The 13,573-nt window shown below is 38.9% G+C and overlaps 1 protein-coding gene across 4 annotated transcripts in view; it reads left to right on the top strand.

Annotated features, from left to right (window-relative positions):
* The window catches only part of MACROH2A1 (macroH2A.1 histone), a 209,697-nt gene extending 200,581 nt beyond the window's left edge, over positions 1 to 9,116 (top strand). For all 4 annotated transcript variants that reach the window (XM_077473992.1, XM_077473991.1, XM_077473994.1 and 1 more), the window contains exon 9: positions 1,261 to 9,116. In XM_077473992.1, the coding sequence (XP_077330118.1) occupies positions 1,261 to 1,426 (166 nt within the window). In that variant the 3' untranslated portion in view covers positions 1,427 to 9,116. The remainder of the gene's footprint in view (positions 1 to 1,260) is intronic.
* Positions 9,117 to 13,573: the final 4,457 nt, after the last annotated feature.

Raw genomic sequence — 13,573 nt, 5'->3', positions numbered from 1 at the left:
GAAAGATCAAGCATAGCTGAAAATTAGCCACCTTTTGCCTTGACTCTTCCCTTTGTAAGAAAGCAGTGCTTCGGCACTGGTCTCATAATGAACATGAACTGTCTAAGCTTTCTATGTTTTGCATTACTGTTACCAGGTCTAGTGAAGATGTATATAAAGTTAGGAGCAAGTCCACCAAAAGGGTCAAGAACAAGATCAATATAGATAAAAGCGACCCGGTCACTATACAAAACATGCCCATTAAAGCTTTCTCTGTAAAAGAAGAAAACAATGACTTTCCTTTTCCACTGCCTGGGCCACAGGACTCTGTTTTACTGCTGTGAAATTGTCACACAAAAAACAACATGAAACCGTCAATTCTAGAAGTGTTGACCTCCTGGGTCCCTTGAAGCACTCACTGGTACCTCCTGCTAACCTTCACATCAATTCTGTATCGTATGCAGTGTGGAGGTCTCAGGGAGGAACCACTGAGTACTGAGGGGCACTCTGTGGATTAACACTTTCATTATGCCTGTTTCCTGTGGACTTCACAGCATCTGAGCAGAGTTTGGATACAATGACAGTGGAAAGGTTAGGTGTTTACCATCTTCATTTTTAGAAACAGCAGTTTTGTTTAGGGACAGGTGTCACAATAACATATTGTTACTGTGTTTTTGTTTGTCCCCAGAGGTATTTAACTCTCAACATTGATGACTCTAAATAAATGATTTATCAATATTCACAGATCCATAACATCATCACTTTACAATGAAAGTATCATGTTTAGTGGGCATAGTGAGTAATTCAGTGACATTCTAGGAAGGAAATGTTTTATTTAGCCGAAGAGGAGTTTAACGAGACTTCATTAAAATTAGAAGAAAAGAGGTTTAACCTTAAACTACGTAGAGGGTTCTTTACTGTAAGAGCGGCAAAGATGTGGAATTCCCTTCCACAGGCGGTGGTCTCAGTGGGGAGCATCAGTAGTTTAAAAAAAAACTATTAGATAAGCACCTGAACGACCACAACATACAGGGATATACAATGTAATACTCACATATAATCACACACATAGGTTGGACTTGATGGACTTGTGTCTTTTTTCAACCTCACCTGCTATGTAACTATGATAGCTGTTTACATCTGAAACAACAGTGGTCCTGAGAAGATAATTTTGTAGCTGACTAATAAGGGTTAAACTTAGGTGTGGCCTATATTATGAAAATATTGCAGGTTATCATGCTGATTATCATTTTAACCCTCCCTTGTTTTTATTACCTGCAGAAACGGCTTTCCAAAGCAAACAGCTGCTCAACTCATCCTGAGAGGAATTTCCAACTATTTTGTGTCTACAATGTCCTCTTCAATCAAGACTGTGTATTTTGTGCTGTTTGACAGTGAAAGCATAGGGATATATGTGCAGGAGATGGCAAAGCTTGATGCCAACTAAGTCTTTCAGTCAAGCAATCCCCTCTCCCCCATTATTTCCATTCACTAACAATATAACCTTTGGCTATTTTTTGCAAAACTGTACTGCAATTTGAGAAAACAAGCTCATTCGAGGAAAGCAAGGATTCCACTTGACCTTTCTAAGATATTTTACATCTGCATTACTTCTTTTGATGCACTATTATCTGAGGCATTGTCCTAACTTAGTTAATTTAGAAGATTTTTTTTATAGTTTCATTTTAATGGGTTATGAAATTATATAGATTGTAGTCGGGAATGTATTGTCTTTTGTATGTGAATGACATGAAAGGAATATTTTGTAAATGTTGTGGTTCTTTGATTGTAAATTATGTGGCTTTGTATATTTTCCTCTCAATATGAAACAATCCAATCTTATTGACCTACAAGCCATGATTTAAACACAATACATGAGTTTATTTATAACATATACAGTAGAAGAAAGAATAAGCAAGTATCCATAGGAACCAGTCAGTTATTAGCCTTCATTCCTGAACCATTCAGAAGGTGTGATAGCTGGGATCTGACTAGTTTGCTCTGGGCAACACTGTCACTATTTTTGCTCCATTTTTTATAAAATAACCACGCTGACATAAAATACTTTTAAACTGATATCTGAATTTGGCAGAGAGCGTAAAAGGGAAACTCCACTTTCACTGAGAAAAAAATCAGCAAATAAAAAGACAACAATATAGCATATACAATTGTGTCACACGTCATATTGTAATTGAATGTTATTAAAAATTACCTTTCCTTTTCAATCTGTAGCACTGTAATTTTCAGTAAAATGCAATGCAATATCGCAACCTGGAGGCTTTCTGTACACAGATGGTGTACAGAAAGCTCCCCAGAAATGTAATTTCCAGTGTGATTGATTTACTGATTTTCTCAGAAGTCTGCACTAAGATACACGTCAGATTTTTGAATCCCCTGCAACAAAAATTTCATTTTTGGTGAGATGCTTCCAAAGGGAAATCTCATTTAAAGGGATGAGGACCTTGCCAATTTTTATTTTTTTTTAATTTAAGGACTGCAGAACATACAAAAAAATATAAGTAACACAATAATATCCAACTTTCTCCATTACCGGGCAGGATCTATTGCTTCCAATACAATTATTGAAGAGCAATACTGTATATTTATTGAAAACCTCCTAATAGACATCGTACTACACATGATCGTAGTGGTCTACTGTCGCCTCTCTCATTAACTGCACCCGGTGAGAGGGCAAAGTTCCCTGGAGGGCTGGCATTGGCAATAACCAACGTGTAGGTCGCTCTCATCGGTAAGGGAACCGAGTGAATAATGCAGTGCCAAGTTCAGCAGCCCAAAGGGGTTTTTGTATTTATATAACTAATTGTGGAGTGTTGTCAGAGTTTAAAAGTCAAAGAAGGAAAGAGAAAGACCTTGCCAATTTCAAGGTTTTCATTTCATTAGAGCCCTGCAAGTGTAGCGACTGATTGATCATTTAAAAAACACTCCCATAGAGATTCACTCCACACATGGACACAAGCAACTATATCTTCAGAATAACAAAAGGTAGGAATCTGTAACAAAGTTGGTAAAATCCTTGCAATGTACATAGATCACCCAGAGGGGAATGGTTTTTTTTTCTCAACAAAAGTGGAGTTACTCTTTAAGTAAATTTTTGTAAATAGTCAATGACTGGATTGATTTTGACTTTTTTTAACCATTATGTCACTAGAGATCATTTACAAGCACAAGGTAGATTTGTGAAATAATGTTTATTTTAGTTCACATAGATAAAAATGCAATGTATACCAATACAATATGTTAATATGAAGAAAGGGTAGCACTCAGAAAATGTGATTTTGCTTTACAGAAACTAATATTGTTATATGTGTGTAAAGAATGGTAATTTGACAAAACTGGGCCTGTCTAAAAAATTGATTTTAACGTATTATGCACATTAGCTTATGTCTGTTTAGGTGGTCAGAGCTGGCTATGCCAATAGAAGTAATAGTATTTGCATTGCGGCAAGGAAGGTTTTTTCTCACTTATTATGGAATGTCGAAATTTCTAGGTCTACCTTGTCTCACCAGTATCACCTATGAACTTGAAAGTGTCTGTAGAAGTTGGACATCCCCTGTGATTCTTTTTTGGTTGATGGAGAACAAAAGAATATTGCTGGTTTACCACCATCTATTAGCTGGGTTAAAAATGTGGAGCACATAGCCCGCTATTCCTCTTTGTGCATGCATAAGAATATATTTTTGATTTAAAAAACAATTCAATATCTTTTTTAATGCAAACATCAAATTTGCAAGTTACAGTTTGTGCTTGAATGCATACTTTTAAATCTCTGTTCTCTTTTTTTACCACATTTTATACAACCCTAATTCCAAAAAAGTTGGAACGTTGGGTAAAATCTACATAAAAACAGAATGAAATGATTTGAAAATCTCATAAACATTTTATTCACAATAGAAAACATATCAAATGTTTAAACTGAGAAACTATTTTAAGAAAAAAAGATCATTTTGAAATTGATGGCGGCAACACATCTCAAAAAGGTTGGGACAGGGCAAAAAAAAAGGAAGAGCTGGAAGAACATTTTGCAACTAATTAGGTTAATTGACAACAGGTTAGTAACATGTTTTAGCATTAAAAGAGCATCTTAGAGAGTCAGAGTGTCTTATGCCGTATACACACAGCCAGATTTTTCGACAGCAAAGGTCCGACGGAACGAATCCGTCGGACAATTCGACCGTGTGTGGGCTTCAACGGATCTTTGCTGTCTCAAAATCAGACTTTAGATTTAGAACATATTTCAAATCTTTTTGAAGGACTTGAGTCCGATCAAAAAATCGGTTCATCTGTATGCTAGTCCGGACGAAAACAGACTCTAGGACAGCTATTGGCTATGAACTTCCTTATTCTAGTCCGGTCATACGTCATCACGGTCGAATCCGTCGGACTATGGTGTGATTGTGTGTGGCCAAGTCCGTTTGTTCGGAAAGTCCGTCGGGAACACCGTCTGACCTAGCCTGCTGGAAAGTCCGGTCATGTGCACAAGATGTGCATATATAGAAGAAATCTTTCTTATTTTGACTGCTGATGCAGATACTGCTGGCCAGGAATCCTAATCCCAACTTTTTTTGGAATAGGAGTAGTTTTATCCCTATGATATTCTGCTTAATTTGTTTTACCAGCATTAGTGGAAAATTATGAAAGGGTGCTGTCATCTAAGGAAGTGATGTAATCATTCCCTCCATGGGGAGTTCTTTATAGGAACTATTTTATATTTATTGTTCTTTGCCAGTAACTGGGAATTCTATCTCCACCCTAATCCTCCCCTATCTTTCTCTTTTACTTACTTGTCTTTAAAATGCAGCTGTCATCAGATGAGAAAGCTGGACACAGGACAGAACTGGAAGAAGTCACAGTGTAGCTGGCATACTAAGCAGGAGGTGTGGACAGTCTATGACCTCTGATCTACTTAGCCTGAAGAGCTGACTATGGTTCTAAAGCCTTGCTCTTTTTTCTACCTTAATGCATTCCCTGCATTAAAGGTAAAGAACACCCCACTATTTCTCTCCACTCTTCTCTAAACACTTACCTGAGCTTGTCGCCAATCCAACCGTGTGCCTGGCTGTAGTCTTCTCCTTCCTCTATTGCTCTTCTCACAGGGACTATAGCAGCAGCAGGAGCTATTGACTGTGGGCAGAGTGAGGGGCAGGGCCAAGCCAGGCAGTCTGCGTTAATGGACGCAGACAGCATAGCTTGGAATCACACTATAGGGAATGCACACAGTAGGAAATTGCTTCTTATGGTGGCACACCGAGAACAGATTGACCCAGGATCACCTGTGGTGGACCCCACAAAAGGAGGATTGGTGCTGCTGAATACAAAAACATTGCACAGAGCAGGTAATTAAAACATGTTTGTTATTTTAGGGGAAACATTAAGCATTTATAATCACTTGAATCCAAAAAGTGATTATAAATGCTTTTTTCTTTGAATAGAATACTTTAAGATGTGTATATAGAGTTTTTTTGATATTATGCAAATGTAATATAAGGACACATGCCTTTGTCTTTGATTGTTAAGCTGAATCTTAATAAAATAAAAACTTAATAAAAAATAAAATAAAAAAAGAATCAAAAAAGTAATAAGAATTCCCAGTTGCTCTACTGTGCATGCACAGTTGTTGGGCGATACATGCACTGTTTCTAACTTTCTTGGTATTAAAAAGAAAACTCTTTAAACCCAGCTGCCATCTTGCAACTATGGTGGGTTTGAGGTGTGCACAGTTCTTTTATCTTTTTTTCTGCCCGAGCAATTTTTGTGGTGTTTTCACACGTTTAAAAATCCATTTAAGGCCTGAAGATTGCATAAACCCCCAAAACATTATAGATTTTCTGAAAGCAGAGATCCTAGAGAATAAAATGGTGGAAGTTTAAAATTTTTATGTCACACAATATTACTGCAAAGGTCTAGAAAAATAGACCAAAGTAATTTTATGGAATACAAAATAAAGAAATTACCCAATTTCTAGTAAATTATAAAAGATGAGGTTGCCTTGAGTAAAAAGATACCCAACATGTCAAACCTTAAATGTAAACCCTCACACATACCCAGTGAAGTGAACAGCCTCAGAGGATAGACAGAGATGAAACAAATCCTCCTACATACGTTTTACATGCTTATCTGCTGTCTTCAGCTGTATATACTGTTTAGAAAGTGCACATGGTGTTAGATTTTTCTCTTCCTGATTCACCTGTGGGTATGGATTGTTGCCATACACTGGGAGACAGCTGATTTGGAGGAAAGGCATACACCCCCCTCCACATAGGCAGAGACTTGCAGAGCTGTGCTGTGAATAGACCAGCTCTCTGCTAATCTATTTATAGTTCCCATCCTGACACAAAAATGAGGCTGGTTTTATCACAGTTGAATGAGAATTTGTCAAAAGTTATCATGCTGATAACGGAAGAACGGAGCAGGAGAAAGCCATGGAACTTAGGGCTTTGAAGAGTGAAAACACCTCAAGATATGTGCCCAGCTAAAATTTCATGAATTGGGTTTACATAAACTTTAAATTTGAATGTGCCTGTGAAATGGTGACAGACTTCAGTACCCTATATTTTCCATAGGCGACGCTTTAAAAGCCCCCTACAGGTCATCAGTTTACTGTTATGGAGGCGGTCTGTGGCTAGAAATATTGCTCTCACTCCATGACATACATGACAATATGTAACGTGTATTGCAATCAACATTTTTGTACAGAGGTGCTCCTGGCACATGCATTTACACTTGTGGGTGTGGGGACCGTACATTTTTTTTTTTTGGGGGGGGGGGGACTTATGTGCTTGAGTATAACAAATTTTTTATACACTTTAAAAGAAAATATTTTTTTTACACTTACCTTTTTTTTATCACCAAGGTCTTCAAAACGTCCTCTATGTTAGAAGAAGAAGAAAGGGAGGAGAGCGAATTCATACCTGTTCAACTCCCTCCCATCTATTCAGTGGCATCTGCCATGCAGATGGGCAAATAAAGCCTGGGAACAAAGCAGGGACGCACACGGGTACAGACTTGGCAGCAAAAGGGTTAATGGGTTATTGTGCATACTGCAACTTAGATATAAGAGTAAGGTCCCGTCCACATCTAGTAATTTGAGATTGCGTGCAAAATCGCCACAATTCTGCCTGCGATTCCATATCGCACAGCACAGTTGGCAAAAGTCAATGTGTGTTTGTGTGCGATTCATTTTGAAATGGCACCTAAAATGCTGTGATTGTCGCACAAGCTCCTGCTCTTTTTTGGCTTGTTTTGCCAGCATTGCAGTGCCCTTTGGAATTGCAGGCAGAATGACGGCGACTTCGCCTGGGATCCCAAGTTGCTAGATGTTGGGTCTAACACTTGGCAATTTGTTTTACACACATGTAGAAAAAGACTAAAAGGACTGTAAATACATTTTCTAAGGATGCATTACAGAAATGTCCTGTGCACAAAATGTAACTAGTTTAAAATATAATATACAAATAACAATATGCCTTTTTACATTCGCACATGCAAATTTTTTTTTTTATTTCATCCTTAAAATTTCTACTTCTTAAAATGTGTATATATAGCCATTTTTTGGCTTTGGACAGGTTAGGGAGGGGTTACAAATCCTGCCAGGTTGTGTTTTTTTTTTGGGGGGGGGGGGGGTTTGCTGACTTCCCTCACTTCCTGTCCGAGAGATGCAACAGGAGGCTGGAGGAAAAACTCCATAATGTTTTGAATTTCCCCTTTCTTTCTTAAAGAAGATGGTCATCATTGCATGGTGGTGAGTGGTGAAAAGATGTCTAGAGACCTAAAAGTGGTTGTAACCCTAAAAAAATAAATAAATATATATATATATATATATATATATATATATATATATATATATATATATATATATATATATATACACACATTCTGTTCCCTTATAGCAGATTAAACAGTCCCTTTTTAAGCTGTAAAAAACCTGGCTGATCCTGCCTGTTCCTGTGTCCCCCTCTGTGTGCTGACCATGACAATCGTGGCTGAGCCCTGATTACTGTGGTCCATTTACGTGCCCCCAGCATTCACAGCTCTGCTCCCTCCCTGTCCCTCTCTACCTGTCAGAACCTGTGTCTGTGTGAGCCATCTCCGTAAAAGCAAACGGCTAACATATTTCGGGAACCCTAGCGTTGATCACAGCAAAGTCTTTGCAATTTTAGGTTGAGAAACATTATTCTGAAATTGTTTAACAATTTTTAGAAATTGAGTTTACCAGATTGGTGAACATACCTTTACTTCCTGTTTACTTCCGTCCAGTCATGTTACTGACTTGTTGCCAGTCAATTATCTTATTTGCAAAATGTTCTCCCAGCTATTCCTTGTTAGTACCACTTGCTTTGCCAGATTTTTGTTGCCCTGTCCCAATTTTTCCAAGCCGTGCTGCTGCCATCCAATTCAAAATTACCTTATTTTTTTTTCTTAAAATCGTACATCTTCTCAGTTAAAACATTTGATATGTTTCTATTTTCTATTGTGAATAAAATATGGATTTATGAAATTTGCATTCTGTTTTTATGTAGAAGTAACAGTGTCCTGACATTTTTAGAATTGGGGTTGTATGTCTCAGACTTCAGATTACTCCCAGTAACAATGCTTCAGTACCTAAGCAGCTCTTTATCCCATGGCAGTAGTGCCACCATTGTTCTGTAAATGCACAAGAGGCATTTCTGTGGTGAGGTGCTAAGTAAATTACTCATTTCTGGGGCAGATTTTATACATTGTGTGCAATTTTGTTTTAGTTTGTTTTGACAAAACGTGTTTTTTGTCTGTTAAAATAATTGTTCCTCTATGTATCCAAAGATTTAACCCATAGCTATTTTGGCAATCATAGATAATCATATTGTCGTAGAATGAATACTTCACAATGTAAACCTAGAGGCACATGTAAAATGGAGGCTTTGTTGTAAAAAAAATACCACCAAAGTGCAGAATGTAAATACAGATCTTAGAAGTACAATAGCTTTGAATGATACAGTATATATGATACAAAGCTTACAATACATTGTGCCAGATATTGTAATGTAGTTATACTGTGATGTGATAATGTCATTTTTAGAGTGGATTCAGATTTCCTTAAAGTAATTGTTATTTTGTTGCAAATAAATTATTGCTAAATTCCACTTTAGAAGTCGTCTTATTTTGAATGGGCTGATACCAGGTCATATTTTCAGGATTGATTACGAGTCCACGATCTGGTGCTCCGTGTTTTGGACTGGTCTAAGAGTACTAGCAAAATATAATCATGGTGTTCCCATACAAGCAGTTAATGCCTCATGCTTCTTCATATCTACGTACATGTTACTTGTAAGCAAAAGGGTGTATGTGAACATCTATACCTTGTGCTCAAAAGTAACATGTACATAGGTTATGGTCATAATGACCATTTACATACAGTGTACATGTATTGTAATCATGTTTTTTACATTCCAATGGTTTCCCCCTGCAAGGCACCTTTTTCCCTTGTTAAAGACAATGGCCTCACCCAAATATCCCTGTCCTGGTGAATTTGGGGTCTGGGGGGGATCAAAATCGGCAAGCCCCCTTTAAAATAAGAGGGCCCACAGATATCTGCCCCCTATGTAAATAGTGGGTACATATAGTATCCCTTGTTAATCATTCAAATAAAAAAAGCAAAGAAAAGCAAAAGGTAAATAAATACAGCTACACAGTGACAAAAAAAATGTTCTATGGTGTAAATCCATGTCCAAACAATAACCATTCTCACCCAAATGACAGCTCCCTGGCTGGCAGCTGAATGTAAACAAATTGACCAGTGATGCTGGTTGATGTCACTGGCCATATATAGCCAGGACCATATTTGGCGATAATATACCCTGGGACTCACCTGATTTGTTTTCAAATATAGGCTGGCAGGGAAGAATCTGTAATTTGACAGCAATATGTACAGGCGTTGAACAAAATATGGAAACACTACATGATTTGTAGGTGTGAAAGTGACCATGACATGTTTTATGTTGAAAGCGAAAGTGATGTAACATTCTTTTTGCTTCCGCTGTACCTCTGTGACTTAAGTTGCCAATTTGTTTGCGGGGTTGCGAGGTACGGTATCAAAGGTTATGATGGCATATACAGTTTCTGGGAAAAAGTCTTTTGATAAGCATAAGCACAGTCGACATGGTCAACTGACCGAAAGCAACAAAAGGACATGCACAGGATTGTAACCCGGATTTTTGCATGAAGAGTGGTATCAGATTCCATTAACCACTATCCAAGAATTTGTCAATTCCCAGGAGAATCAAGGTCATCTTGGATGACAAAGGTGATCCAACATCATATTGGGCAACAATTTCCTTGCTTTACCATACTCGTTTCCATAATTTTATGTATCCATTCCACATATATATTAGGGATGCGCATCTTCACAGGGCTCACGATTCGATTACAATTATCCCCCCTGCGATTCGATTCGATTCCGCAATGCATCACGATTACTGCGCAGGGTTTTCATCCCAAAAATTCAAGCAGTCAGAAGAACTCCATTTGTTTTATTTTATATGTTCTTAAAAAAAAAGACAACACTACCTTCATGTAGCAAAGTGTAAACACAGCAGAAAACTTAGAGGAGCTCCAGACTGACCCCAAAATACTACAAGAGAGGGTCAGAGACTGCAGTCATGATACAAGAGAAGGTCAAAGACTGCAGATCTGATGCAAGAGAGGGCCAGAGACTGCAAACATGATACAAGAGAAGGTCAAAGACTGCAGAGATGATACTAGAGAGTGCCAGAGACTGCAGACATGATACTAGAGAGGGTTAGAGACCGTGGACATGATACAAGGGAGGGTCAGAGGCTGCAGACATGATACAAGAGATGATGTATGCCATTTTATTAATTATGGTTTATGTATGTCTTATTGTCTTAGCGACTGATTCATATCACAACTTCATTGATACAAAAAAAAGTATGATTTATGGTTTTGCTCATTACTGCCCCACACCTGCAATACATGCCTGCATGTGTGGGGCAGTGATGAGCAAAACCATAAATCATACACAAAAGGGTATCAATTTCAAATCAATGAAGGTGTGATGTGAATCAATCAATAAGACAATAGACAAAAGACAAATGGCATACATAAACCATGTTATGATATTGTGTATATATATCACACCTGATGAGGGGGAGGAGACTAGGGAAGGAGCGTCTCCACACCTAGGCGTGCGGATGAGGATCGGCTCCCCCTGTGCTGCTCCGATACTGCAGCAATGCCTGGCTTGAAGGAGGCTTTGGCAGTGCTGCGTTAGCCTCTCCCTGCTCCCCTAGCGTTCCCTATCCCGAGGTGCCTGAAGTTTGGGTTGCTTACCTTACCGCACCCACGACCCCGCTGTCTCCCGGAGCTCCGCGCGGAAGCAGGTAGCGTTGCTACGGGGAAGACCGGACGGATCAGGACGAGCAGTGCCAAGCCTGGTACGAAGGTCGGACTGTGAATGTGCGGTGTCCCGAGCGGATTCCCAGTGGAGTGAAACGGCGGTGTCTGTCGCCCTCTGGCGGCGAAGGAAGGATCTAGCAGTAAGAGGAGCCCTCGTTTTGCTATGAATGCAGTGTCTGGTCAGAGGCTGAAAACCACAGGAGCAGGTATGGAATTATAAATATATATACCTGAAAGACTGTTACAAAGAGATCTCAGACAGAGGAGGAGAGTGAGAAAAACAGCGGTATGTGGAATAGAAAGCAGCAGTGATGTACTGGAGAACTTTCTTTCTTTTTTTTTTTTTCTCTTCCTGGTTTTTTTTTCCTTACTGAATGAATGGCTAAATGCTAAAGGCTTATGAATATCAACATCTTAAATGCTGGAAAAACAGTCTGTAATAGAAATTGATCCCCCAAATAAACTGTGCTGTGTTGTGGGGTCTGAAGCGAGCAATCCAGCAAAGCAACCTAGGAAAAATTAATTATATGGCCGCGTACACACGACTGTTCGCCCAACTTTGTCCATCAAACAGTTTCAGCGGACAGTCCGCTCAAAATTAGCATGGACGGACTTGCCCACACACGACGAACGAACAGTCCGCTGAAACCGTGCGCGATGACGTGAACAGCACGTACGACGGGACTAGAAAACGACGTCCTATACACTGCAATGCAAACTTCGGCGTGTAAATCCTTTCTGAGCATGCGCGGAACTTAGTTTTGACGAACAAGCCTACACACGAGGGGACTGTTCGCTGAAACAAAGTTTCAGCAGACAGTTTTTCGGAATTTCCGAAAAACTTTGTTCAGCAGACTGTCCGCTGAAAGCCCACACACGAGCGGACTGTCCGCCGAAACACTGTTCAGCGGACAAAGTTGAGCGAACAGTCCCCGCGTGTGTACGCGGCCTCAGGCTAACTATTATATTCTAATACAGCGAATAAGAGAGACGTGGAGTGGGGTAAAGAGACACTAGATTGGCATTTATTTTTTATTCTTTTTTGTATGGCACTCTCTTTTGCAAAGGATGGCTGCAATTAGGTTAACATGCCCAACAAGAGAATCTGTATAAACGAGTGCATTGCAACATACTATTGAGGAGTACTCGGCTCATAAATGGTTTGTTAATATGAGGAAAGTCAACTGAGTGCGGATACTGTGCGTTTGGTACAAACTGGTCTAGTCCTATGCTACAGGAAAATATATAAATTAAGTCGTAACAAGTTTAAAATCATTTTGATAATGAGTCTCTTCATGATACATGAGACCTGTGCTTGGGCCTGAAACTATATACAAAAGTAAATTAAATGTATTTTTAGAGACTATAAGTTGACAAACAGTGCCTGAGGGGTGACACATTATTTTTGGGGGTCGAGCGGATATTTAAACCCAGAAAATGAAGGGGAAGATGCCTAAGACCGGAACAATTCCTAAATCACCCCGGCGGAGCCTGGTAGTGAGTCCTGGCCCCATGAACAAATTTGTTACGCAAACGGGGGGCTCAGAGAAACAACAACAACAAGAAAAGCAACTGCAAACAAGAAGTACTCAAGCAGAAAATAAGGACAAAAAGGATAAAGAAAAGAGGGAAAGAAAGAGACAACAACCTCAAAACAATTCCCTACAAGCCCAAGAGAGTACGCCGGAAGTGGAGATGGATCAATCAGTTGATCTATACCATGAAACCGAGGAAATACAGTCCATACAGTCACACTCGTTGCAGTTAGAAAATCCCTCAGCATTACCTACAAAAATAGAAATAATTTCAATGTTTGCAGCATTGGAAAATTCCATGAAAAAGGAAATGGACAGAGTGCATAAGAATCTTGCGCACGTTTTGGATCATGTAGAAGAAATGGAAAAAAAAGTGGAGAAAGAAGCAAATTTAATAAAGAAATTAGAAGTTGAAATAATTTCTTTAAAAAAAGGTCAACAAGAGCAAGCCTACAAAATAGAGGATCAGGAAAACAGGGAAAGAAAGAAAAATATAAGAATACGAGGTGTCTCGGATACTGAACAGCAAGAAGAGTTAACAGAAATAATAAAAAGGATATGTAATCCATTGATGAATAAAGATATAACTAATCCAATAAACACTGAAAGGCTATATCGCCTAAGAAAACCAAAAGAACTGTCGCAAGATA

Source organism: Lithobates pipiens, unplaced genomic scaffold (genome assembly GCF_037356315.1).
Source record: "Lithobates pipiens isolate NorthernLeopardFrog02 unplaced genomic scaffold, aLitPip1_a1.2 Scaffold_8, whole genome shotgun sequence".
Classification (NCBI taxonomy): Eukaryota; Metazoa; Chordata; class Amphibia; order Anura; family Ranidae; genus Lithobates; species Lithobates pipiens.
This window is presented reverse-complemented; position numbering and strand designations above follow the sequence as displayed.